Raw genomic sequence first — 25,649 nt, 5'->3', positions numbered from 1 at the left:
CAAGAACAACCTCTTCTAAATAAAACAAAATTGAAGTATATTTCAAGTAAACTGATGTAATTAATACTTTTATTGATTCTAATGTAGCTATTTGGTATTTTAAAAGTTTAAGTGATTTTCTAGGTAGCTGTTGATACTTGTTTCTGTGACAGAAGTCTATTGATTGAGTCCCATTTTTGTTTCTAACTTGAACAAATTCTTCTAGACTTCACAAGAACAGTCAACACAAGGTGAAAAGGTAAATAATCTGAACAATCAGGCAGTGCAAACAGTGAGGTTGAAGTGTAACTTCTGCAGAAGTTCTGGCCTGACAATGAGTATTTCTGAGAGAAATTGCTTTCCTTGGTTTTTTTCTCCTGGGCAAGACAGCTTTCAAGGATGTTTTGTTGCTCAGGGGACACTCTATATGGAGAAATGACTGTTGGACCCTTTGGGCTCATGATGATTTATTTTATTTTTTTTGCAACAACCCCAACATCATTAATGGAATTCTAGTCTGTATTACTTTCTCAGTAGAAAATATAGCTACAACCAACAGCCTTGGTTAATCACAAAGATTTTATGTTCAGGGTGTGGTGAGATGGAAAGCAGAGAAAAAGTATCATTGAAAGACACATATTTTAATAGTTATGCTTATCATCAAGACCAGTGCTTTGAGTTTATTAATTCATTGCATAATATGATGCCTAAAACTGGTTCAGGTTTACAGGATGGCTGCCACAACTTGGACTTTAATGGCCTGGTATCACGTGCTCTGGTCATGTCATTTTGTTTGATAGGTTTGGGGGTTGCCCATAAATGATGACAAGGTTAATATTTGGTTATCGGGTATTATGAGTTCCCATATATAAAACCTAATTAGGAGCAACTTTAATATGGAGCAGAATATTTTAATTTATGTGAGAAATACATGTTTGTCTTCACCTTAAGTAGTTTTCTGTGCCTTTTTGCAAGAGCCTGGCCTTAGGTTATGCTGCCATTAATCCAGAGTAATCCACTGTCTTTCTTAGAGCTATTCTATAACTCACCATGGTGATTAAAATATCATATTGAAGTTGTTCCATTTTCATTCTACTTGGACACTTCTGTGTAGGCTAGGGGTTGTTTTATCTTTCCTGAATTAGTCTGCAACAAAATCTTGTCTCCTTGTATAAATTAATTCAGGAGAACACCATCTAAATGTGACTAACCCATGATCTTAAACTGGTAATAAAGAAACATCAAGTATGATCACTGCAAAAATGCTCTCTATTTATTCAAAGTGCCAAATCTGATCTAGAATTTACATCTTAATAGATCAGAGTGTGGTTACTATGGATGGGTTCTTTTCATGTTTTGAATCAACAGTTTGAAAGGGGAAATAAAATGGGTGAGCCAGTACATGCAGCGTCTGTGGATTCCTGATGACAGGGAGGAGATCCCAGAATAAAGTGTATATATATATATATATATATATATATATATATGTATATACACATATATACATATATATATACATTAAGTATAAATATGACTTTTGTCTGATGCACAATACAGGAAGTCTCTGGTTGGGAGCAAAAGAAAATGCAGTTAGGGACAGAGTCACTGACACCTAAAGACACTGTTTAAGAGTGTTCTGGAACACTCTAAAATAAACCCACCAAATAACCCAGCACAAACCATTTAGAAGGAAGTGTAGCTTTCAAAGTTCTCTTCAGGACAGGTTTTGGCAGTATTTTTTTGTCAGAGAAATGAAAAAAAACCCGTTTCCAAGCGAGCAGTGGAAGCAGAGAGGCTGGAAGGCCGCGGCGGGTGCGCAACAGAAATAACCCCGTGTGCGTGTCAGGTTTTCCACGCGCGCCGCGCCAGGTGAATGGGAGTTCTGTGGGGAGGGAGGGAGGGAGCCCCGGAGCTGAGTCAATGCCCAGCCTTGTTGGATGTCTGTCTGTGCTTGGAACGCCGCCCTTGCCAAGGATTAGCTCAAAGCTCTGCCTTGGCAGCCGCTGCTCGGAGTGGGGTTTTTACACAGAGGGAGAATAAGTTTGTTTTTAAAGCACAGAAGTCTGTAAGGGTAATTATTTTGAGGGCCATTCCAGTTCTCGCCCTGAATTTTGGTAACTTCCCAAACAGCTTTCTAGTCTGTATATGTAAAACCAAACAAACTTTGTAATTTTATTTCTATTTCTTGATATTTTTTCCTGCTTTCTTTTATCAACATTTTCCTTCTTAAGTTGTAGACAAGTATTCACAAAACTCTTCTAACTTTAAAAGCCCATTACAGTCTAAAATGTATCTTTTGGGTTGATTTCGTGAAACAGAAACAGTAGTAACTAAAGTGCATTCACTTCGGGAGCCTTAAAATAACACCGCTCACCTCCGTTACTTCAAGTGTTTGTGTAACTAATTGTATTTACTTTTCTATTGCATGTGAGCAGCTAATTACTGTAGCACCTCTCACTTCTCATAGTATTTATATTGCTGTAGTCACCAGCAGCTTTAAATACAAACAAGAAAACCCACAGCACTCTTTGGGCTGTACAGAACTCAGAAAAACTATATATATTTAAAAAAATAATAAAGCACTGCTCTGTTTCTGTGACTGTGAATTTGTCATGTGAATGACAAATCAGAAGGGGGAAAGGTGGAGACATATCCCTGCACATGGGGATGTGTCTACCTGATGTGAGATTACCAAGTCACCAACCTGCACTATGGGGAGACAGGCTTGGATGCCTGTGCAGATGGGAAAGAAGATGAGAAGGTTCTCAGGAAGAGTTCTGTCATTCATTTATTGAGCCAAATTTTTAAATTATTGGTATCTTCTGGGAGCTTTTCTGAGCAATGATCAGAATGACACAAAGCATTATGAGATGATAAGTTTTTGCTCAGGGATTCTCAGAGAATATGAATGGTAGAAAACAAAATCCATACAGTGGTGTGTAAAGCACTTAATGCATCCTTTGTATTTTAACTCAAAAAAAGGAAACTAGAATTGCCTAAAATGGCAAACAGGAGGGACACACAGTCCCATGCAGTGACTGCCAGTGATGTGCAGGAATTACAGAACTGTGGTCAGTCTGCAGCCCTGCCTGTGCACGAGGACAGCACAACTGCAGGGACCTGGGGCAAACCCAGGTGGGAGAGTGAGTGAGGGATACAAGGATCACTGGAGGAGCTGTGCCAGGGAACCAGCTGTCAGACTGAACCTGCCAGTCCTGCCATGCAAATGGAGGAAACACATGGAATGTCAGGAAAACACATACTCCAGTCAAGGCTTCCACATGCAACCCAGTTCGTGGATCTGATCATGATCCTGGCACTTCCACTTTTGGTAGCAGCTCCTGGTTGGGAGCTGCTAAGAGTGGGCTGCTCTGATTTGGGTGCAATCAAACTGGGCCCGTCCAGCTGCTCTCCTCAGCAGTGTTGCAATCTCCCAGACAGGGCTGGCACTCTCTGGTGTGCCTGTGCCAGGGCACGGAAGGGAGCGGGGCTGATGTGGCCCTGAGCAGCAGGCAGGGTGATGTGGCTGGCTGCAGTCAGGGCAGCACCAGCCCACTGCTTTGCACATACAGCCACACCCAAACGATGGAGGGACGTTTCCTCTCTATCCTCCTGGAACAGTTCAGCTTTCAGCTGCTCACAGCCCTGACTGGGCTGTGTAAGTGTGTGCTGGAAGACAGCAGAGCAGAACGGGATATTCAGGGTCTGTGGTGAGGATGCTGGGGAATCTGCTTTGCCTTGGCCGTTGGTCAATGCTGCACAGGTGGGAATTCCTGTGTGGATCAGGGCTGTTTTAGCAGGTGTGCAGCAAGGGAGCTGAAAGGTCACTTTGTTGACTCTGAAGGTGCAGTAACTTAATAAACATTGAAGTGTGGTTTTCAGACTAAGAAATGCATAGCAGCTGTTTGGGTAGTAACAACTTGTGTGCTATTCTCTGACTTGGCACAAAAAGAGGCTGTTACTAAACCAACAGGAGCTATTCTGGAGAGAAGGAAGTATTAATTTTGTCTGGGATTCCATGTCCCTTTTGCATAACAATGCATGATTCTTCTAGCACTTATGAACTGCTTGGTTTGTCTGTGGCCAGAGTGAATTCATTTCAGCTGCCCTGATGAGCAGCAGCAAGAAATTTCCTACCCCTTTTAAATATAACCATTGATGAGCATATTAGTTAAATGCATTTTATTACTGCTCTTTGTTAACTAACTTCAGATGTCTAAGAAAGAAACCAATATAGTTGTGTGTTTATCAACAGGCCAAGTTCTGGTAGAAATCTCAAGAACACACAAGAAACTTAATGACAGTCTAGAGGAGAGTGTAAGTTAAATAATTTCTTCTATTTCATTTTGTTTGTGAAATTATAAATTACTTTTGCCAGTTTTTAATAACCTTTAATTCATTTGTTTTTAAAGTTTAAAAAATTTCACAAAGAAATTATATCTGAACTGGAGAAGAAAACAGACCTGGATGTAAAATATATGACTGTAAGTGCATTCAATTCTAAAATTCCTAATTTATTTGTCTGTTGGTAGTCAAAAATTTTTTTTAGATGTTGTTTCCCAAGATTTAATTGATTGATACAAACTTTAATAGAAATGTACTTTAGATATATAAAGATGACCAAGATTTTCATGCTTAATTTAATTTAAAAAGGGAACCCCTGTATGACTTCATATCTCCTTAAAACCACAGCAGTTGCTGAACTTACTTGGGGGGTGTGAGCAATATCTCAGAGATCACAGAAATGCTTTTTAGTCCCTTACCCGGATACATGGCTGAGTGCATTATGAGATGATGTAAATGCTTTGATTGCAGGCAACTTTAAAAAGGTACCAAACTGAACACAGAAGCAAACTGGATTCTTTAGAGAAGTCTCAGGCTGAGCTGAAAAAAATCAGAAGGAAAAGCCAAGGAGCACGAAATGTAACCAAGTATGAGCATAAAGAAATGGAGGTCAGTGCACTTATTTGTTTCTTTCTCTGTAGGAGAACTGGTCAACAGAAAAAGTTAATGGTTCATCAAAGCTGGTGTGTATTAAAGGCACTCCTCGAGTTTGTACCACAGCTGCAGTTGAGCTCTCACTGCTCCACTGTACATATTCAGAGACTTCTGCTTCCTAGATTTCATCCCTTGACCAAAAGTGGATCTGGAAGTACACCTTTATGCAGAGCTTTACACAGGGAACCAGCTAAACTATGCAAATTCAGAAGTAATTTGCTATAGAGTAATTTCCCTGAGTAGGCAGTGCCAACTTGTGTTATTGCCTTTCCTACTGCCCTTAATCCAGCATTGCCATCTTGAGGTGAAATCTGAAAAGGCAGGACACTGAAGTGTTAAACTGTTTCAAAATGTGAAAATCAGCTTCTTGTTGTCATGTGTCTCTCTGAAAATACCTGCCATTGATATTTTTATTTGCACAACACTTGTACTTTCCTCCATATCTATTTTAATTTTCAAAGAAATCTTTGTGTATAATGGAGTACAGTAAGTGTAGGTAACATTTCTTACTGCCTGTCTTTTAACCTCCATTCACAAGAGTGGAGAGTTTTTTAAGGTTCTGGGTCTGAGTTTAAGGATTAGTATTTAATGAATCCTTATAATTTCAGATAAATATAGTTCAGTCTATTTAGTAACTAATTTTCCCCTCTCCTAAATGAAGCAGTTTCATCACAACTTTGTGTGCCGATTTGCAGCTGCAATAGTGCGGACAAAGGTCATTAGTCTAATTTGAACACATACCACACACAACCCCTCACAACCCCTAAGCAGGCTGTTGATTGCCTGTAGGGACAATATACATTCACCTGATGGGATCAGGGAAGTCAGATCTGTGCGGGAAGAGAGATGGACTTAGAAGTAGAGCCACCCTATCCCACCCTGCCTTTCCAAAAGCTTTTTCTAAGGCTTTTAGAGCTTACTTAATTAATTGAAAATAGCATCAAATAAAACTCAGAGGCTCTATGTGATTCTTTCTTTTTCTGTTTTCCCTCAGTATTTGGAAACTGTGACCTCTCGACAAAGCGATATTCAGAGGTTTATTGCAGAAGGCTGCAGAGAAGCTCTCCTTGAAGAGAAAAGAAGGTTCTGTTTTTTGGTTGACAAGCACTGTAGCTTTACCCAGCACATGCACTTCTACCACGTTCAGGTCAGTGCTGTGAGTGTAAACAGAAATGAAACTCATGAAATCCAGGCACACAGGAGATGTTGAGTATTTCCTGCAACATGTAGACCAGACTGCCAGAATAAAATAACTGGAGTGTCAGACAAGTGTTGTGACCAGTTCATAGAAAATATTTACAACACACTATTCTATGAAATGTATTGTAGCAAAAATCACGGGTTACTGTGATATTTTTAAAACTATGTATTAAAAATGCATGGATTGATCAGGTACTTCCAATATCTGACCCTGCCAAAGAGTTGTTTTTACATTTGTTTCAAAGAGGTATTCCTTAGAAGAATCGTACAAAATGCTTCCATTTTACTGGTGTAAACATTTTGTTATAATGAAAGCTAACTAGTAGGTTTGTGCAATTTTATGAAAAAGCCTGTCTTTGACAAGTATTTTTTAATTTGGATGCAGTGTGCGGACTTCCTAAAATCCAAACTGCCTGGGTGGGAGGAAACCTGTAGTGATGCCACCAAAGTGCCTGAAAAAGTCAGAATGATGATAGATGAGATCAGGACCCCTGGATCCACCCCAGTATCGGGAACACCGCAGCCTTCACCGATGGTAAAGAGAAATACCCTGGTATGTTTTTCCTCATGGGTGTGGCTTCTCTTAAGTGGGTGTGGAGTGGCTGCAAGAGGTTCTGTTGGACCTCAGCTGGACTATACTGGGCTTGGGTATGGAACCAAAATCATTAAGATGAAGTTCTGCTATGGGGAAAACACACAGCAGAGAAGGGAGGAGCACATGTCCAAACAAGACTCAGTTCTCAGCTGGGTGCTCAGGGCTTCTCCTGCAGAGCTCAGCCTCAGGGCTACTTTTGTTCCAGCCATTCCATCTCCTGCATTCTTGTCTGTAAATAATAGTAATTACATGCTCAGCAGTTCAATATGAACTTAAGAAAAATGTTATTTTCTATTTCCTTCTTCCCTTCATGATTATTAGTTTATTGGAGCACAGGTGAAATTATCGTTTCTGCTGGTTTGCATTTTGTGTCATCATTAGTTGTTGAATTTCATAATTATTATAGTAAACTTCTAAACAATCTGGAGATCACCATGCTATTTGCAGAAAAATATTGTAACCTTCCTACTAGCAAGTGTTTATCATGCCTCTTACAAACTTTCAATCAGCAATTTATAGGAACATGTGGGCTTTATGTCATGTTTAAATGTGTATCCTTTAGGAATATTTAAGCATTGCTCTCTAAAATTTAATCTTGAAAAAAAGCTACTGCTGTTCCCTCAGTATTGTGATATTGTTGTTTTTGTGGCTCTAGATTGGAAATGATTTTTATCCTCACCAAGAAAATGCATCCAAAGTGCCCCCAGCTCCCACAGGCAGGGCGTACACGAGCCCACTCGTGGATATGTTCAACAATCCTGCAACAGCTCCCAAAGCACCTTCTGAAAAACTGAATCACTCAGCAGGTGAGTGTCCCTTCCCTGCAAACTGGGAAAGTGTGAATGACATCCTGCAGTCTTCAAAATTACCTCAGGGCTCCTCTGCTACTATGATGACGTGAATTTCAGGATGCATAGAGGAGTAGGAAATGGTCTTTACAAAGGATTGATATAATTTATATAATCTAACAGGAGAGAGAGATGTGTTACAAGAGAATTGTTTGCAGTAAAATGCAGGTCATGTTAGGTAGTTTGTATTTTAATCAATTGCTGTGTGTCACTGATTAACCCAACTTAACTGCTCTCATGGCTTGCAGTGTTATCAGCAGAAGACATTCCTTAGTTTTGAACAGGATACATCAGAGTGTTTCAGTGCACACAAACAAACACTGATACTCTCACTCTGGTTTACTTTAAGGGCATGTACCAGTAAGGGAGAAATGCACATGGGGAAAAATGCACACAGTCTTGTAGTTCCTTTCCTGAAATTTAATATCCTAATAAGATTTTATTCCCAAGTGTCTAATATACTGATTTTTATACTTTCTGTGAGATAGGGAAGAACTTGGCCTAGACCACAGCATAAGAAATGCAGAACTCTTCAATGTGTAATAGAAATTCCAGCATTTCTTCCTTAAAAATACATTTACAATATATTGTACTAGTCAAATAACATACAGTTTTAAGCCCTCCTTTATTTTTTTTTCTGATAAACATCTGGTGTCCAGAAAGTGCCAAGTATCTGCAAGTCTCCTCAATTCTGAGTGCTGAGGCACATTTGAAAGTGAAAGTTGGATTTTATACACAGTTACTTTTTATCAGAAGGGAAAATTTTCAAAGGCCTTTTACAGCTGTGATTGTTTAGTACTTTTCATGACAAAAGAGGAAAGAAGTGGCCAGTTAAAACTTAAAGAATTTTTTTCTGCCTGTTGGTTCCACTTTATTATGCTGGGTGTGTGCATTTAAAGCCACATGCAGTTAAGAACTTCATGGTGATAACGAAAACATTGGCAGTGAAAGGTGAATAAGTACGAAGTCTCAGAACTCCATTTGCACTCGAGTTTTCCTTTCTTTTTTTCCTCTCAGATTACTAATTACATTTATTTCTGTGTGTCTAATTTTTCTTTGTTTGGGATTTTTTGGGATTTTTTTTTTTTTCTTTTTTTGACAGAGAATTCAGATGATGCCAGTTTATCACGTTCAACTTCTGTTGCCACGGGATTAAATATAATGAAAAGGCAAAAAGTGAAGACAATCTTCCCACATACTGCTGGAAGCAACAAGACATTGCTCAGCTTTGCCCAGGGGGATATCATCACCCTGCTGGTGGCTGAGGAAAAGGATGGCTGGCTTTATGGAGAGCATGACACAACCAGACTGTAAGATAATCAATATATTACCCACCTTGAACATGAAGTAAAGTGTCTCACCAGATTATGTTAGCAGACATTAGTAAATGGTTTTCCACCTTTCTTACTGGCTGTCACTGACTGCCGACTTGTAGTCTCCCTCTAAGGAAATTCTCTGCACATATTTAGCTTTACACACTAATTTGGCATCATCAGAAATTGGTTTCTTCAAAAGTTAAATCTGTTTGCTGAGTCCACTGTTGTATTTTGAAAGATCTTTCCAATTTTATATAATATAAATGACCTTTCCCTTTACAGAAAAGGATGGTTTCCATCATCATACACCAGACCACTGGATGAATCAGCGGAAGAAAAAGCCTTTGCCCCAGTGCCAAGGTAACATTTTGGGTGGCACTTGCACAAATGCCCAGGTGTTTGCTAATATTTATTTAAAATGTTATTTTTGTGCTCATGTACTTTGAGGTTCAGTAATATGTACAGTAAATATTCCCTAATAGTCTGCAGTAAAATGCTTTAATTATGTTAATGAAGTGCTTTAATGGTTACACACAGACCCAAGGAGTAGTTTCAGAACAGCCTTAACTCAGTCCCACTGGCTCCAGGACATTGCACCCCATTATTGACTTCTGTGCTTTCCTGGTGCTGAAGAGCAGTGCGCAATGGGTTCTGGCATCTGACAATGGTATTTGTTGGGTTCTGTCTTGCAGCCCTGCACCAATCCGAAGTGTGAGCTCTGTGAACCTTGTGGAGAAAGGAGAAGTTGTCCTCCCACCACCAGACTACCTGGGGGCTGCACAGACAGACAGACGGATGGAGCCTGCCAAAGGTGCTGCTGTGAAAACTCCGACTGACAGAGCGGAGAAGGCAGGCCCGGTGAGTGCCTGGGGCAGGGAATCCAAACATTCCACCTTGCTTGGATGGGCTCTTAAATGAGGGACTGGGATCTCCTACATCACCTGCCTGTGCTTGACTTCAGCCCTTGACCCAGCTGTCTCCAGGAATTTCAGGGGCTTTGGCATTTCAGTCCATCCATCCTACCAGGAAGGGGGAAGAACTGTTCAGGGATATAAATGACAGTAGCAGGGGACTTGGCTGCACAGCAAAACTTCTCAGCAGTGGAATCTGTTAAATGTGAAATTCTCACAGAAAGCAGTACAAATCCATCATCTCCAGTGATGTTAGAGCTGTGGGGCACAGGGGATTTACAGCAGCATAAACTCTGTGTTCAAGAACCCCATGAAAGCGAGTGTTGCGCTTGCAGCTGTTGCTGAGGGAGAGCTGTACTAACTCCTGGCTGTGCTCAGCAAAGCTGCAGCTAAGTGAAAATACACTTTTTATGAACAGATACTGCATTAGAATGCTATTATTTCTGCTATTTAGGCAGCATTCAAATTGATTCAAGATGAAAACTAATTAAATTAGGAAATTACTAATGTAAGTAATGTAAGTAAGTGTGTAGTTTGTGCAGCAATGTTTCTGGGACAGTGTTTCCTGTGAGGAATTAAGCTTTTCTGCTGCATGAAATGACTATCAAGAAATATGACCTAAATCTCAGTGTTCAGTTACTTTCAAAACAAGTATCTGGAAACTTCTAAAATTATTCTGAAGACCAGCATCTGCATTTTGACATATTTGTGGTTTTCATTTTTGAATGAAGAAGCCATGAGCCTTAATAATGGTGTAATGTCAGAATTTCTTTAGCCTGTATCTGGCTGTTAAGGCCTGCAGGATCAACGTGGCCTTCAAGTGTCCAAGATTATGTCCAAAGCCTTTGGCAGGTGCAAGTCCAGCAGGGAGAGTTCTGTGCCCTGGGACCAGGTGACTGGCTAAAGAGCTTAAAAGAATTATGGAGTGTGAAATGGTCTCAGGATCCCTGCACTGTTCTGCTGTGGTCCCTCCATTCTCAGGAAGAGTCAGCTTAAGGGTTGTTTTGGTTTGTGGCATTAGGTCAGGGGGTTTAGGAATAAAATTAAGGCTTGTGGACTAACATTCCTGTTGAACCAGAAACCGAAGAGGAATGGCAGATCAGTCAGTTGGCAGAGCTCTAATTGGAGCAGTACAATCTCTTTGGAGGCCAGAATGGAAACTGATAGCTCCTAGGAGTGAAAAACAAATACATCTTTTTTGATAATCTGAATTTCCACAGGGAAAGCAAGACTAAAATAAATTAGAATTTCTGGAGTGTAGAACAATGACCACTTTTGTTGAGGCACCTCCTAACTCACAGCAGCTGCTGTGACCCCATCTTAGGACAACTGTAGAAGAGAGCTGCTGCACTTGAAACCACGTGTTTTGTTCCAAAGTCACTATTTATTTTCATTCTTGCAGAACTTCCTTGTCTTTCCTGCTTCCGTGCAAGTCCCCAACCCCCACACCTCCACAGGCTTTGGAAATAAGCCCAACATTATACTGAGCTGGCTTGTACATTCATACAGGATTTACAGATGTGTAAAACAGTCTGTTCACTGGGCCTCCTGTGCAGAAGCAGGAAATTATTCAAGGCATCTTACTTTTGTTTCAGAATACACAGAAAAAATAGCTCAGGATTTCAAAAGGGAAAGATGAGGAATGGTTCTTGCCTGTTAAACTATTCATGCTGTGCTGCACAGGACAGTAATATGCACAGAAGTATCCACTCTAAAAGACTTAGTAGTTGACATAGCTTTGAGGAGGGTTGGTGTTCAGTAAGATTTAATTAAGGCATTTGTTCATTTTTCTTCATTTAAAGGGCTAATTAGGCCTAATTCTAAGGTCTAAGTCTATTTACAGCTGATGTACTTGAGCAATTTCATTAGAATCGCAAGCCCAGCATGAGTTAAAAACCTGCTGAATGAGGTCCTGAAACACAGTGTGCCTGGAATGGAAAGCCTGACAGGAAGTATTAAAACCAAACTGGCCATACAGATTAAATTACAGAGTCTCTTTCCCTCAGCAGGACAGCAGGATCACCTGTAGCATATTTCTACAAATTCATGTATATACCTTTTTTTTTTTTTTTTACAGAAACCTGACATGAATGGCATTATAAAACCACCTTTTCTAAGGTAAAATACTTTTCCACTGATTTTGTTGTGTTTTTTTATTGACTTATTTTATTTTAATGATTATAAGGGGAAATAAGGATGTTTATCCTTAATTTCTCCAAGACCTTTCCCAGGCTAGAACAATATGGCTAAAATTATTTGCACTTTTCTCAAGATTGGCATCAAGTGCAGTACACAGGCCCTTCTCAGAAAAATATGTTTCTCTAGTAGCTTGACAGAGAACAGGACTTAAAACCTTTCTTTAACTGACTTTGAGGGTTAAAGGCAAAAATCTTTGAAGACTGGGAGCTATTTTTAAAAGCCCAGATGTAATTGGGCATTAACTTCCCAAACTTTTGGCTCACTGAAAAGTGATTCTTCATGTGCAACCTCATTTTAAAAATTCAAGTTAAACTAAGAGTTGCACAGAATCCCCACATCTCAGAGCCATAACTTACTGTTTGACAGCAGCTTGGATGAAGGACCTGAGTGAATAAATTTGGGGTTAGACTGCAGAAAGCCTTCAAGTAACTTCATGCATTTCTTTTCAGTGGAGAAAACCCCTTTGCAACGGTGAAACTCAGACCCACAGTAACAAATGACAGATCAGCACCGATTATCCGATGAATACACAGCTCAGGCACGTGGGCTTCCTCCTTACCAACACTCAGTTTCAGCAATGACAATTACTATCTCAACTTGGCCTAAAAATTTATTTAAATGTAATTACTGTACAATAGACACATACTGGAATGGAGCTCTGATGTTTTTAAAAACTATAGTTTCTAATGAGGTAATTGCTTTGGGCTAGTGTTTGAGCACTTGGGCTTGACTTTACAGTATGACTTTTTTTGTAGTAGGAATTGTGAAAATACTGGAGATAGTTTGGATACTCTAGTGAATCAAAATAATAATAGCTCACAGAATCTTTGGCATTCATTACTTGGAAGCTGCAATGGTAAGTTCTAGAATATAAGCCTGCATATGCCACCTACTAAAGAAGATAACAGTGATTTTTTTTTTCAAACAGAACAATGTAACTACTGCCTTATTCCAGAATAGAGAATTGCCTGTATAAATGATTATCTGTTATTTTGTGTAAGAAAGACACCTTAGGTTATAAATAAATATTTATCCCCTTAAGAATAGACAACTTGTAATGCCTTGCTTAATGTTCACACACAAATTTCAGGTGTCAACAGAAACTCATTTTCAGTCTGTTATACTGTCAACACGTTCTTCAATGATAATTTTGTCTTTAAAAACTATTGTCAAATTTTAGTCTGATAAAAGGTCATAATAAAGCAGTGCCATGATTTTTTCTCAAATGCCAGTATAAAAAGCTGCCTTTGAAGTTCCTTCATTACTGTAGCCTACCCAAAAGGAAAACAGCTTAAAGTTGAAAATTTTTGGTCAAGGAGCTGAGCAAAGGCCTGAGTGCTGGCAGAGTGCAGTAGCTAAGTGAAATTGAGCTTTTATCTTCAGCCACAGCAGAGTTGTGCCTGTGATTAATTCTTACTCTAAATCATTCTATTTTATACATGCACATGTTTCCTGTAGCATCCCCAGGCTCATTCCTACTTCTACTACTATCAACAGTGAATTCAAGTCATGTGAAATGCCTTTCAGTTACTTAATATCAAAAAATAGTATATGAGCATGTGCTGGCTGTTCTCACCCTGCCTTTCAAGTTCAAGGCAGAGGACAGTATGCCAGAGAGTCCTGCACAAACATCCACCATCCCCACCTGAAACACCAGCTTTTCAGAGGGGTAACTTACACCTGAGCCCATCTTCTAAAGCACAGTAGAGACAACTCAACCTGGTCTGTCTCATTTTCCAATTACTCAGTACCAGAATTAAACAATCTAAGATGCAAAACCTTTACTCAGGGCAGCTCATGGTTGGCAGTGGCCCAAACTCTTCCTGCTGCAGGCAGAAGGTTTTGCTGTCTGTGAACCAACACCAGCCCCTGCATGAAGCAAAACCCTCACTAATTAAAACAGGGCTCTGATTGTGTGTTACTACTTGTGCCTGCAGTGGGGGAGAGGAGCTGTTGCCATAGAGGTAGCACACACAGCACTTACAAAACTTCCCTCAAATATTGGATGCCCTAAACAAGTACAGTCTTAAACATTGTTTATCATCATCATCATAAGGATGCTGGCAAATAATTACCCTTCATTGTAGCTAGGATTACTACTCTGCTTTCAGACTACATGGTATCAGACACATCAGTAATACTTAATAATCCAGCCACAAGTTGAGGATTGCAAAAGGAAAAGCAGTTTTATTTAGTTTTCAACAGGTGCCACTAAACATGGAAAACAAGTCAGGTTTTCATGTTTTGCAATGCACATGCTCATGAAAGATTAGGTTTAAATTACATGCAAGAGACTAAATTCCTTCACACTTTACAAAACAGGTCTGAAGCAAATAAAATGATTGTACATGACATTTACATTAGAAAGAGTATGCTAACAGTTGTAGCTTCCGTAAGCACGTTCACGTTCAGCCCCTCAGCCAAAAGCTGCCCCACAATTAGGGCATCTTCTCTGCCTCAGTGCAAGGCAGAACAGAATCCCAATTGGAAAGAATACAATGGCACACAAAACACCAAGACAGGTGAAGGTGTCCTCCAACACGCCAACCCTGCAAAAAGGGAAAACAGACTCAGTCAAGGACACTCACCAAGGCTGCCCCCAAATCACCACCACCACCACCCAAATCACGTGCTTTGGCAGTCATGAGAAACCACACCATTTTATAGAGCAAGATAAAGTACAAGGTTTGGGGTTTGTTCCTGGTTTCTACTTCTCAAAGTTCATTTCCCTTTACAGCTGTAGAGGAATTAATTATTGATGTCACCTGGCTCCAGCTGATTCCCAGCTCTGTGACCACCCAAAAATTTTGTTTCAGCACAGTCCTATGACATCGGAAATTTACCTCCATTTCAGTCCCTCAGTCATTCCTGAAGCATCTCCCAAAATGAAGACAGACAGTAAACCAGAGAATTCAGACTTTAGAAATTTGTGCAGTTACATTAAATAGTCAAGATTTGGAGTTTAGCAGAACACTCAAACAAGATGTGTCCTCCTGGTACAGCGAAAGTCAACACAAACAGAGCTGAGTGACCCTGAAGTGCAGGCTCTCAGCAGGGTGCCAAGGCCAACAGGCTGCTGTTTCCCTGTGAGCAGCCAGGGACAAGCTCTTGGACGTGCAAATAGAGCAAAGGAAGGAAGGCACAGGCTCAAGAGATCATTTCCTTGCAGCAACTGCCTGAAACATCGCAACTTGATTAAACTTGGGAACCATTCCCCTTCCCCTCAACCATCATCAGAAGCCAAAGGCTTTTCCAAGTGCTCTTGATATTCTGCTGCTTACGCAAGTTCATGTTCCCATTAAGCTTTCCCTCACTTTAATGCACTTTATTTCTGTTTGCAGAGATAGAAGTTAACTCTCTATCTGGTAGAAAATAAAGGAACTGTCAGTTTACCATTGATCCCAGCAGCAGCTTTATCATTTAATGTCCTCGGAAAATGCTCTTTTAAGGCAACTAAAAAATGGAGACAAAGTTAATATCAGCACATAGATTCGAGTCTCAGCACACAAGTGTCCCACAGCTCAGACTTGTGCAGCCTGTGCTGGACACTGTGGCCACTCCACAAACTCAGCATAACAGGAGCTGTGGGGAGAGAACAGGAGGCTCTCCTGAAGTGCTCTGGAGCCATGGGGAGAGACCAGAATAGTACCTGCACTACTGAAACTCTACAAAACATGGTCCAGCTGTGAGAAAAAGGGTCGGATCTGAAGTCCTGAGGAGTGTGTCTTGAAGCAGAACACTTCTGCAGAGCTCATCTCTCACTGTTCTAATCTCTCTGGGCACACAGATATTCAAGAGTATTGCATTGTTGTAGCAAAACAAAGTGCCTGCCCTGAGCGCTGGAGCTCAGGGAAGTGCCATCTCCTGGGAACACTCTGCTACTAGAGCTGGAATGCAAAGAAACTCAGGATCATTGGGACCAGACCAATTACAGATATAGGGGCAAAAAGGACACTGCAGTGTTCAGCCAGAAGCGTCAGGTCTGGATGAAGCAGCTGAATTTGGCAATTTGCACTTGGGAAATGCACAAAATGCTGACCACCCTCAGAGCAAACAGAAACCAACAGCACAGGCTCAGGAGGTGAAGCCTCTCTTTTTCCCCTGTCCACAGGTTAACTCAGTAACGCTGGATGTATAGAGAGGCTCAGGCATACGCTCGTGTTTTCTGAGTAATGCAAGATTCAGTTTTCACACTGCAGATCCACCCAAGCACAGCCCCTTTTCCAGGCATTTCAATGACATCACAAGTAACATTATTTGGAAAATGCACACCAAGTACAGTACACAGCACATACAGCTGTTGTATTCCTGCCCTGCTCTGCTGTTACATTAATGCCTTCTTTTCCTTCCACACCCACTGAGCACTTCCCTCCTGCAGGCATCCCTGCTTCGGTACTGTTTCAGAATCTCCTCCTTGTCTCTTTACAGTTCCTATTCAGTTCCTGCCCTGAAACCTATATTTGTGACAAGTAAGCTAGTATAAGCAGTCTATTGATGTGATCTTAAAGAATAAACACACTAATCAAACACAGAGGGATCAATTGGGCTACTGCTGGTCAGCCCCAACAGGGATGAGCACAGCCCAACCCATTCCAATCACCTCTCTTAATCAGCTTGCAGGGCCCAAGTCCATTGGTCAGCACATGTCCTTGAAACTTTAAATAGACTTTATTTTGAACTCCCTTCCCCCTAAACTAGAGTTACTCAGAAGTGTTTTGTGGTAGTTAAACTAAAACTTTAGAAATTGCCATCCAGATTCAACACCAGATCCAGGGAAAAGGCCCAGAGAGGGGCAAAGCAGGCACAGGAGGCACTGCTGGGTCAGCACTGGAGAGGAACAGGGACAGCCCAGGCCAGCAGCAGAGCAAGGCAGGGGACCTGAGCTGTGCCTGCTTGACCTCCACACCATACCTGTTGTTTCAGAGCTCCTATCACATCCAACAGTGTGATTACAGCATTAGCCACACAAACACTTCTTGGCTTCTGCTGATTTATGTCAGCACCTAATTTTAGATGAACACTTACCCAACCACTGCTTAGCCAGTTACTAAATTTAAAAAAAAAAAAAAAAAAAAAAAAAAAAAACCCCAAACTTTTTATAAGGGAGACCATAAATATTTTTTGCTTGTCTGTCTTACCTGAGTGGAGTAATTAGAGACTCCATATTCAAACTGTGGATTCACTAACATAACCAAACGTAAATTTTCTTCTACAGCATAAACCACATAAAAGCTGATTATAACTACACCACTCCCACTCTAAAAATAAAGTGGAAAGGTTTATTTATACTGCAAGCAGCATCTTGCATTTAAGCTATAACTGCAGCTGCCAGCTCCATACAGTAAGGTCAATTATGCCCACCAACAAGTACTTAAAATCAAATTGTTTTTCAGATAACCTTCTTCTTCAAAGTAACTCTTAAAACATTAAGATCTTAAGTCAAAGCTCAGGATGAGAGGGCCGATAATGAGATCTCTGAACACAGCACTGGTCTGATTTAACACGTGCATTTTTAGACTTAGCACTACATCACAGTATTTAAACGTGGGCTTATCAGCATTTTTTAGACCTTACAAATATATTCAAAGGGTCACCCCAGGTAATCAGAGACAGGCTGATTATACCACAAGCTCTGCAAGACATGAAAAGAAACTGCACTTGAGAAAACTGCTATCCTCCACACAGATCACTGACCAACCACTGGAATTTTCAAATCAAATCCCATCTTCTGCCACAGAGGTTGGTTGAGTTTCAAAGTTTAGATTTGAATGGAAACATCAGACCAGGGACAAGCGTGGACTATGGCAGCTACATGCTAAATCTTTAATTTTGAACATACAAACAAAATCAGACAGATTCTTTATCATCTCCTGGCTAATACAACAGCACCAGCTATGTTCAGAATGTTTAAATCTCACCTGCAGCTGAAGAAGAAAAATAATTGACAATTATATATGGGACTACTGAATAAGCACTGGGTGTTTACAGTTTTAATTTCTATGAAGAGAGGTATCAGCTCCTCCAGCCTCAGCTGATAACATCTTGAATGGTTGTTGATCCATATCACAAGAAGCCCAAATCTCTATGTAGCCACTGGCTTGCCCTCCTCAGCACAAGATGTACATATATGTAAATGCAATTATCCTTAAAAATCACTTCCAAGTAGGAGGCATGACAGTATTTACAGATTTATCTGAATTTCCTTATGCTTTAGCCTTCATTTCCTATACAGAGGCCTGGCTGCAGAAGCAGAGGAATCCTGGCAATGGGAGCAGCCTGGCTATTTGTCTGTCTTGAAATGCCTCCAAACCACCAGCCTTTGCTGCTGCAGGAGCATCACTGCTTTAATCCCAGTTCTAATCAGGAGATGAGCCTCAAGACTTCACACCAACAGCCCACCCTGGCAAACAAGGCTGAGCACACCAGTCAGAGCTCTCTGTGGGGTGGATACCCAGAAGGGTGAACACACTGAGCCCTGGTGGGGCTTTTCCTCCCTTGTCTGCACACTCAGCCCAATCAGTACCGCTGTGGTGACCAACAAACAAGGGCAGCTCCCTCCTCTCTCCAAGAACAACTCATTGCTGCAATGAAATCCTAACTATCAGACAAGTATTCTTCAAGACAAATGGTGACTCTAAGGCAAAATAAAATTACTGTAATTCAGGGCCAGTGACAGACTAGGCATTAGAGACCAGATTATCATTTTCATACAGTCTCATTAGGGAATACATCCCTGCTGTGCCTTACTTTTCTAAGAAATGAGACTTTATGAGATTAATGTGTTTTGACTATTGCCCGCACATCTGGTCAGACCAGTGGAACAAAACCCCTCAGAAGCAGCAGAGCTGTGCTGTTCTCATTTGAGCTACAGGCTCATCCCTCCTCTCTGCGGGGCTCAGCCAGCAACTTTCTGCTCAGCAGCTGCTGTTGAGCTGGGAAAAGTCCCAGCTCTCCCAGTTAGGAATTCCAAATGGCACTTGTGGCATTTGCCCAAGTCTGCTGGATCAAGGCTTTCTTCTTCCCTGTCCTCTTCACAGCACTCTCAAAAAGGTATTGCAAAGTTTGCTTCACTCACAAGTTTCAAAAGGACCTCCAGCTTGCTGCTGGAAATCAAAAATCCTCAGGTTTGCTCACACTATCAGACATGCTCTCTAAACAGGTGTTTTGCTGTTGCCTTTTTTTAAAGTCCTTGCATATTTAAGCAGTGAATGTAATTAAATTATATCAAAAATACTTACATGAAGTTTAAATATAGTTGTGAATAACTACAGAAAGTCTGCATCTTTTATCTGCTTGATAAAAGCTACAGCTTGAGCTGCCTTTTATCAAAGCCCACACAGCATTTGTGACTGAAATAATGAAAGAGAAGAAGACTGAAATTTGGAAAGACTTGACCACCTAAGTGCATTTTTTCTAGTCTATTCCCTCAGGAGACATGCGTGTAATTGACAAAAACAAAATTTCAACCGAAACCTGAGAAGTTACAACTTTGTCAAGCAAAAAAAAAAAAACCACCAAATAAAAAAACCCCACCACAACAACAAACCAAAATCACACCTGGAATGCTGTAAGACATATTAGAATAAATACAGGTTTAATTCAACTTGTCTCATCTTCCAGTTTAGGAAGAAGCTTCAGTGTTGGCGTAATTTGAGACCCACTACGATGCTGGTCCAGCAGATGCACTGTAGCTGTCAGAAGTGAAAGCTGCAGCAATGTGAGGCCCTTTCCTTGCTCTTTCTCCCAAGCAACAGAATCCAGTTGAAGAGTTAAATAAAAACCCAACAGGGTCCATTACAGGCTCTCTTCCAGATTTTGAAGGAATTTGCTTTGCAATCATCATATCAAGAGAATGTTTTTACAGTTTTTAAAAGGAACTTTCTTCTGTTAAATAACAGGAAAGCAAACATTCCTGAGCAGTTAGTTATCACCAACAACAAAAGACAGAGAAAAAGAAAATGAAAGTGACCATAAGTAAAGCAGCCAGGCTGCACTCTCCAAGCTAAAAAGATAATTTCACGGCAGGAAATCTGAAGTCAGTGCCTGTAATGACTCAGTGCGTACTTGGGAACACAGAACAGTTTAAAAGCAGGACTTGGCCAAACCTTAAATGTCAACTAGAAGCCATAAAGCTGACAAGATTGTGCAACTCAGTTTAATTCTCTGTACATCTGGGCTAGGAGAAGAACACACACCGAGACAACAGGACTACAACCACCAAGGACGTTCTGAGAATGCAAGGAAGGATGGAATACACATTAAAACTGAAGTCTGTAACTAGAAAGCAACACTGACCACTGAGGAATGAGCTCCATGTAAGGAATAGCTCTAAGCAAGAGGCACAGCTTGCAGGACAGGAGAGTCATCCCTCTCTCTGAAGCAGTGCTTCAGAGAGAGAAGGGCAGGAATGCAATTACCACTCACCACGGGCATATTACAAACTTCAGGGAGGCTACTTCTAGAGATACTTTGTACTTTTTATGACTAAATACCATTAAAAAAAGCCTAAAGATCAACTGTACTGGAGCCAGCTTATTAACCCCAAGATCACTCATGACTGCAGTAAAATAGACATCAATTCAAATAACAGACCAATACTGTGTATTTCTCCTCAACACCATATATTTTAAGTTGGAAATGGTTTTTACTTCAATCAGCAACATGAATACACGTCATAGTGCAACAGACTGCTTTGTATTTCTGATGGCAGAAATTCTCTTGATGGCCTTTAGGTTACTCCATCAGTTACATCATTCCACAGCCACACACAAGGCTCTTCCTCGTGATCTAAAGCAGATGGACTAACAATCATGCACCATCAAATCAGGAAAGTAACAGGACAACTGACCTGGTAGTTTAATAACAAAGTTTTTTATGTACCATTAAAGTTTTTAATATTTTTCAGTGCCCCTTCAACAACTTTTCTGTTCAGGGCAGTATTAAGAGTGTAGCTGAATATTGCATTCATCATAAAATAGGTTTCCAGGACATGAAAGTAAACTAGAACTGTGTTTAAGGTCTTGAAAAGTCAAAGAGGATTGAGTTTTTTCTCTAAAAGTAGCAGCCAGTGTAACCTTCCAGAATATGAGTCCTTCAGGCTCCTATGAGTATTTCCAATATCATGCTTTTCACTCAGCCTCCTTGTCCTTTCTCCTGAAGTAATACACTGTCAATTCCACAATACTCAAAAACCCAGCAATCTGAGATTTTTCCCTGCTATCTTGACACTTGACTCCTGTTCAAAGGATAATAAGGAACTAACACATGGTAATAGGGCACCATTACAAGATACAGCTACTCATCCTTGGGATTTAAGATTCAAGAAGTGTTTGGACAATGCTCTCAGGCACATGGTGGGATTCTTGGAGTGTCCTGTACAGGGCCAGGAGCTGGACTAGATGATCCTGATGGGTCCCTTCCAACTCAGCATATTCTATGAACTTCCAGAAAAAGAAAAAACAATCGCAACAAAAGCCTATCTATTTTAAGCTATTTCCAAGAGCACTTCCCCAGTGAAATGCTTTGAGCTATCCTGGGGTCAGGGCCAGAAGGCCTGTCTCTGTAAGCACACTGCCTGCCTCTTTCCAAGCCATGCACAACATCTGCCCTGTCTTCTGGCTGAGCTACAGCATCAGCATGTTGATGTAACCACTCAGGTGGCAGGATCTACCACATCCTCTGAACAGCTCAGCACTTGCTTTCCCCTGTTTAAAACACACACCTTCTAGACCAATAGCTCTAGCTGGTACAGGTTTTTCAGCCTTAACTAGTGGCATTTCAACAGGCACCTGTTTTTACATAACACCACAGGATACTTCTTATTTGAATCCACCTCTGAAGGCAGGTATTGACTCTCAGACAAACACCAACTTTAACACTTGGGCTACAGCCTCTGCCATACACTCATCACACACCAAACTGCTTTCACTTCAGCTACTCAGGCAGGTCTGCTTCCTACACGTTCTGAAGGGAAGGGAGGGCTCACACCTGCAGAGTATCAACTGCCTCCTTGCAAGGCATCCCAAGGGGAACTCCTGTACACTTTAACAGAGGGGAATGAGCCTGCATTTGAGTCACAGCTGGCCAGGCAGAGCAGTGCCTGAACTGCACCAACAGCAATCCCTCTGCCCTCAGCCATGGCCTTATATCCAGGGAAGAGAAGAACTGAGAAGTGAAAGGGCCTACAGCTGACTTACAGCATTAGTGAGGAAACAGAGTGCCTCCTTCCTTATTTATGGCTGTGATCTCCAAGGGGGAAGTTGTTCTCTTGCTGCAACTCCATGTAAAAGCTGACCACTCTTTCTGGTTTTCACCACTGCAGCAGACTGACATTTTTGGTCTGGTCTATCAATTTCTCTGTCCTTCTGCAGTTAAAGGACTTTTAGAGTTCTTTCAAAGCTTTAAGCCACCAGTGTTTTCAGCCAGTACTGACAATCACCCTGCCTGGTTTTGCACAGTTTGGATTGGGAATGGGAACACACACAAAAGCAGAAGTTCTTCCACACTACTGCCAGAAAAACCAGAAGTGACTGTGGTAAAAGATTACAGAATTTCACAATAAAATCATGCTACTCACCATCACCAGCCATAAACACATCAGAAAGGACTTCCTGTCATGCTTATCCCCAAGAACTGACCTATCTGTCGCTGAAGTGCTATTTCATTAAAAGTATCACAGATCCTCCTCCATCTTAAAGAACAGATTCATGTTTAAAGTGTCTTGTATTATTTATAGCAAGTGTCACAAGCCTACCAGGACAAGCTCTCACTACAAAAAACAAAGCATTCCACTTCCTAGATCTTAGTGCCTTTTCAGTTAGTTGTAATACACACACAAAGAAAAGCTATTGAAAACCAAGGAACCATATGCATACCTCTATCTTAAATAACAAAACCCAAGACTGAATTGAATTCCTCAAGAGCTATTTTACCTGCAGGCAGGACAGCCACCAACTACTACTACAGAAGTGGTGGTGGCAGGCTGCTGAATGATGGTGTACGTGCTCGAATAATTTGGCTGTGATGTCGGTGGAGGAACAGCATACCCTAAAATAAGAAAAAACCTTCAATCATCACATGTAAGGCACAAAGAACAATGATTATTTACAAGTACTACGACAAAACATGTAAAACAATAAACAGGAATGTAGTCTTGATTAAGCACTTTAAGCTCTATCAAAATCAGAACTGGAACACCTGGCACATCTAATAGCAAAGCCACTTCATAAACCCAAGTATCAATTTAACCATCCCAAAAGGACACTGAGCTAATAATTAACTTTGAGATTTTGTTTCAATGCTGTTGAGCACCAGAGAAAAACTGTTTAAACAATGACCATAGCTTTCACTTCTGGATGTCCCACTCCAGCAGACAAGTGATTTGAAACAGAATAAATCTTCCTCTAGTTTCAAGCTTAAATTCTAATACTAAATTATTAATATTAAATATTATTAAATTCTAATATACTAAGTGTCTAACTGGAGAGCAAGGTAGGAGTGATAGGATGCAAGCAGAGAGAAATAGCGTAGGGAAAAACCCCAACTTTCAGAAAGTCTGTGTTACCAAAAGAATGAGTAATTTTAACAGCTGTAGATAGAAGACAGAAGCCTTTAACGGCTTTGTTAACATTAAAAACTTTAAGTTATATTTAAAAAACTTTTGAAAGGGATGGTTAGATGTACACAGTGTAGTAAAGGCATAGTTTGCCCAGCTGTAATCAATTTTGAGCTTATTTCCCAAGTTCTCAGACATTTTTTGATCAAGTTATCCATCGGTGAAGTCTCACAACCTCACAATTCAAACTGAAAATAACCACTAATACCTGTACTGCAGGAAAACAAGCTTCAAGTTATCAACAGGAAAATCAATCTGTAGCCTCAAGGTTCAACTCGAAGACAGGGGTCTGTGTCTGCTGTGTAACTTTTATAACTTTTGAAGCATTCCTCTTCCCTGAGAGGCTACTTCTTTCTCTGGCAGATGTTAGTATTAATTCAGTTAACGAAAGTATTGCCTCTAAGTCACCTGCCTAAGTCTCTCCCAGGCTACTGAAGTGTATCACAAAAAACAAACATTAACCAGAGTACAGCGAAGTGCAGGCAAAGAACAAGTTTGGGGTCTGTTTTAGTGCCAAGCACAGCCGCGGCTCTACCATTGCTCCGCGCGTGTGAGGAATGCTCCTATTCCCAGCCGGGATTTTGGGGAGAGCACAACACAAACCCCTCAGGGGCCCCGAGGGAAGGAGGGCAAAGGGAGACGGCGCTTTGGAACACCTGGATCCCGGCGCAGCCGCCTCCCTGCGCTGCCTTCGAGCGGGGGAGCCGCGACACCCCCAGCGCCTCCCTGTGCCGGGGCAGCCGCACCGGGAGCGGCCCGGGAGTTCCCCGCTCCTGCTGGCCAGCCCAGCCCGGCTCCCGAGCCCGCGGCCCCGGGGCACCTCCGCCGGTCTCGGAGCACGGGGGGCTCCCCACGGGCGCCCCCCGCCCCAGCGAAGGGGCATCGGGGCGCTCGGGCGCCCGCTCCGCACACCGGGGACCCCCCCACCCGCAGACCCCCTCGAGTAGGCGCCGCCCGTGACCCACCTGGGGCGGCCGCGGCGCCCGGGTAGGAGTACGGCGGGGGCGGCTGGAAGCCGGGCTGCGGGGCGGGGATGGCGCCGTTGTTCCCGTGCCCGTAGCCGTAGCCCGGCGCGCCAGGCGCGGCGGGGCTGTAGGCGGGGGGCCGCTCCTGCAGCAGCGGTTTGCTGTCCATGCTGGGCCGGCGCTGCCTCGTCCCGTGGGGCCGACCAGGAAGCGGCGCCCGGCCCGGCCCGGCCCGGCCCGGCGCGCGCCGCCCGCCCCGCCCCGTGCGAGGGCGCCGGAGCTCGGGGGCGGCGGCGCGAGGGGCCCGCGGCGGGGGAGGGGGCGGGGAGCGGCCCCTCCCCAGCGGCGCGCGCGGAGCGGCGGCCCCGGTACTGCGCTCGCGGCCGGTCACGAGGCCGCCGCGCCCCACGTGACGCCGCTCCCCCAGCGGCGCGCGGCGACTCCGCCGGGCGGAGCCGGGAACCCGCGGCCTTAAAGGGACAGGCACCGACACCGACTGCCCCGCACCCGTGCGCCCCGGTCAGCGGCCGTGAATACGGCCGGCAGTGGGGAGCGTGGTGCTCGGCAGTGCCCCCCGATGAGGGATTTTTAACGCGCTCGCTCAGGACATCGCTCCTGCCCGTGCGCTCTCCCCAGCTGCCGGCCGGTGCCGTGTGCTCTGCGATGACCCTGCTTTGCGCAGGGCGCTTGGACCAGGGGAGCAGCTCTGGTCCCTCCCGACCCGACCCGTTCTGTGAAATGCGATCCCTGCTGGAAGCCGGCGGGCTGCGGAGGGCGAGGATGAGGTTGGCTGCTCGCAGTGACTTCTGCAAACTCTTACATCCCGCTGCGAAGAGCCGCACTTGAGTGTAAATGGAAAAAGAGCACGGAGGTGGTGGCACAGGGTAGGAATGTTGTAAAGAGCGGAATGTTTTTGAAAAGAAATCGAGGAAAAAGCAGGAGAAAACTCTCACGGTTCAAAGAAACACTAAAATTAAGAAACAAACACTACAGGGAGGGAGAAGAAAGCAAAGGAGATGTTGCT

The 25,649-nt window shown here is 42.5% G+C and overlaps 2 protein-coding genes across 3 annotated transcripts in view; one reads left to right on the top strand and one right to left on the bottom strand.

The window, feature by feature from the left end:
• BAIAP2L1 (BAR/IMD domain containing adaptor protein 2 like 1) overlaps positions 1–13,272 on the top strand; it is a 34,636-nt gene extending 21,364 nt beyond the window's left edge. Inside the window, exons 4-14 of one of the 2 annotated variants that reach the window (XM_014252494.2) lie at positions 4,235–4,296; positions 4,392–4,463; positions 4,795–4,932; positions 5,972–6,124; positions 6,563–6,712; positions 7,428–7,578; positions 8,723–8,930; positions 9,219–9,296; positions 9,629–9,794; positions 11,925–11,965; positions 12,496–13,272. In XM_014252494.2, the coding sequence (XP_014107969.1) occupies positions 4,235–4,296; positions 4,392–4,463; positions 4,795–4,932; positions 5,972–6,124; positions 6,563–6,712; positions 7,428–7,578; positions 8,723–8,930; positions 9,219–9,296; positions 9,629–9,794; positions 11,925–11,965; positions 12,496–12,571 (1,295 nt within the window). In that variant the 3' untranslated portion in view covers positions 12,572–13,272. Of the gene's footprint in view, positions 1–4,234; positions 4,297–4,391; positions 4,464–4,794; positions 4,933–5,971; positions 6,125–6,562; positions 6,731–7,427; positions 7,579–8,722; positions 8,931–9,218; positions 9,297–9,628; positions 9,795–11,924; positions 11,966–12,495 lie in introns of both variants that reach the window. The other variant, XM_005522973.3, reaches the window with a different exon arrangement.
• Positions 13,273–14,206: 934 nt separating this feature from the next.
• On the bottom strand, positions 14,207–24,875 carry BRI3 (brain protein I3). The gene is made up of 3 exons (XM_005522972.3): positions 24,626–24,875; positions 22,978–23,092; positions 14,207–14,595 (listed from the first exon to the last, which is right to left on the bottom strand). Exons 1-3 carry the CDS (start codon positions 24,792–24,794, stop codon positions 14,463–14,465), a joined length of 417 nt encoding a protein of 138 aa, XP_005523029.2. The 5' UTR covers positions 24,795–24,875; the 3' UTR covers positions 14,207–14,462.
• Between the last annotated feature and the right edge of the window lie 774 nt (positions 24,876–25,649).

The sequence above is a fragment of the Pseudopodoces humilis genome, chromosome 18, assembly GCF_049639895.1.
Source record: "Pseudopodoces humilis isolate 2021_Gansu_Grassland_sample_001 chromosome 18, ASM4963989v1, whole genome shotgun sequence".
NCBI lineage: Eukaryota > Metazoa > Chordata > Aves > Passeriformes > Paridae > Pseudopodoces > Pseudopodoces humilis.
This window is presented reverse-complemented; position numbering and strand designations above follow the sequence as displayed.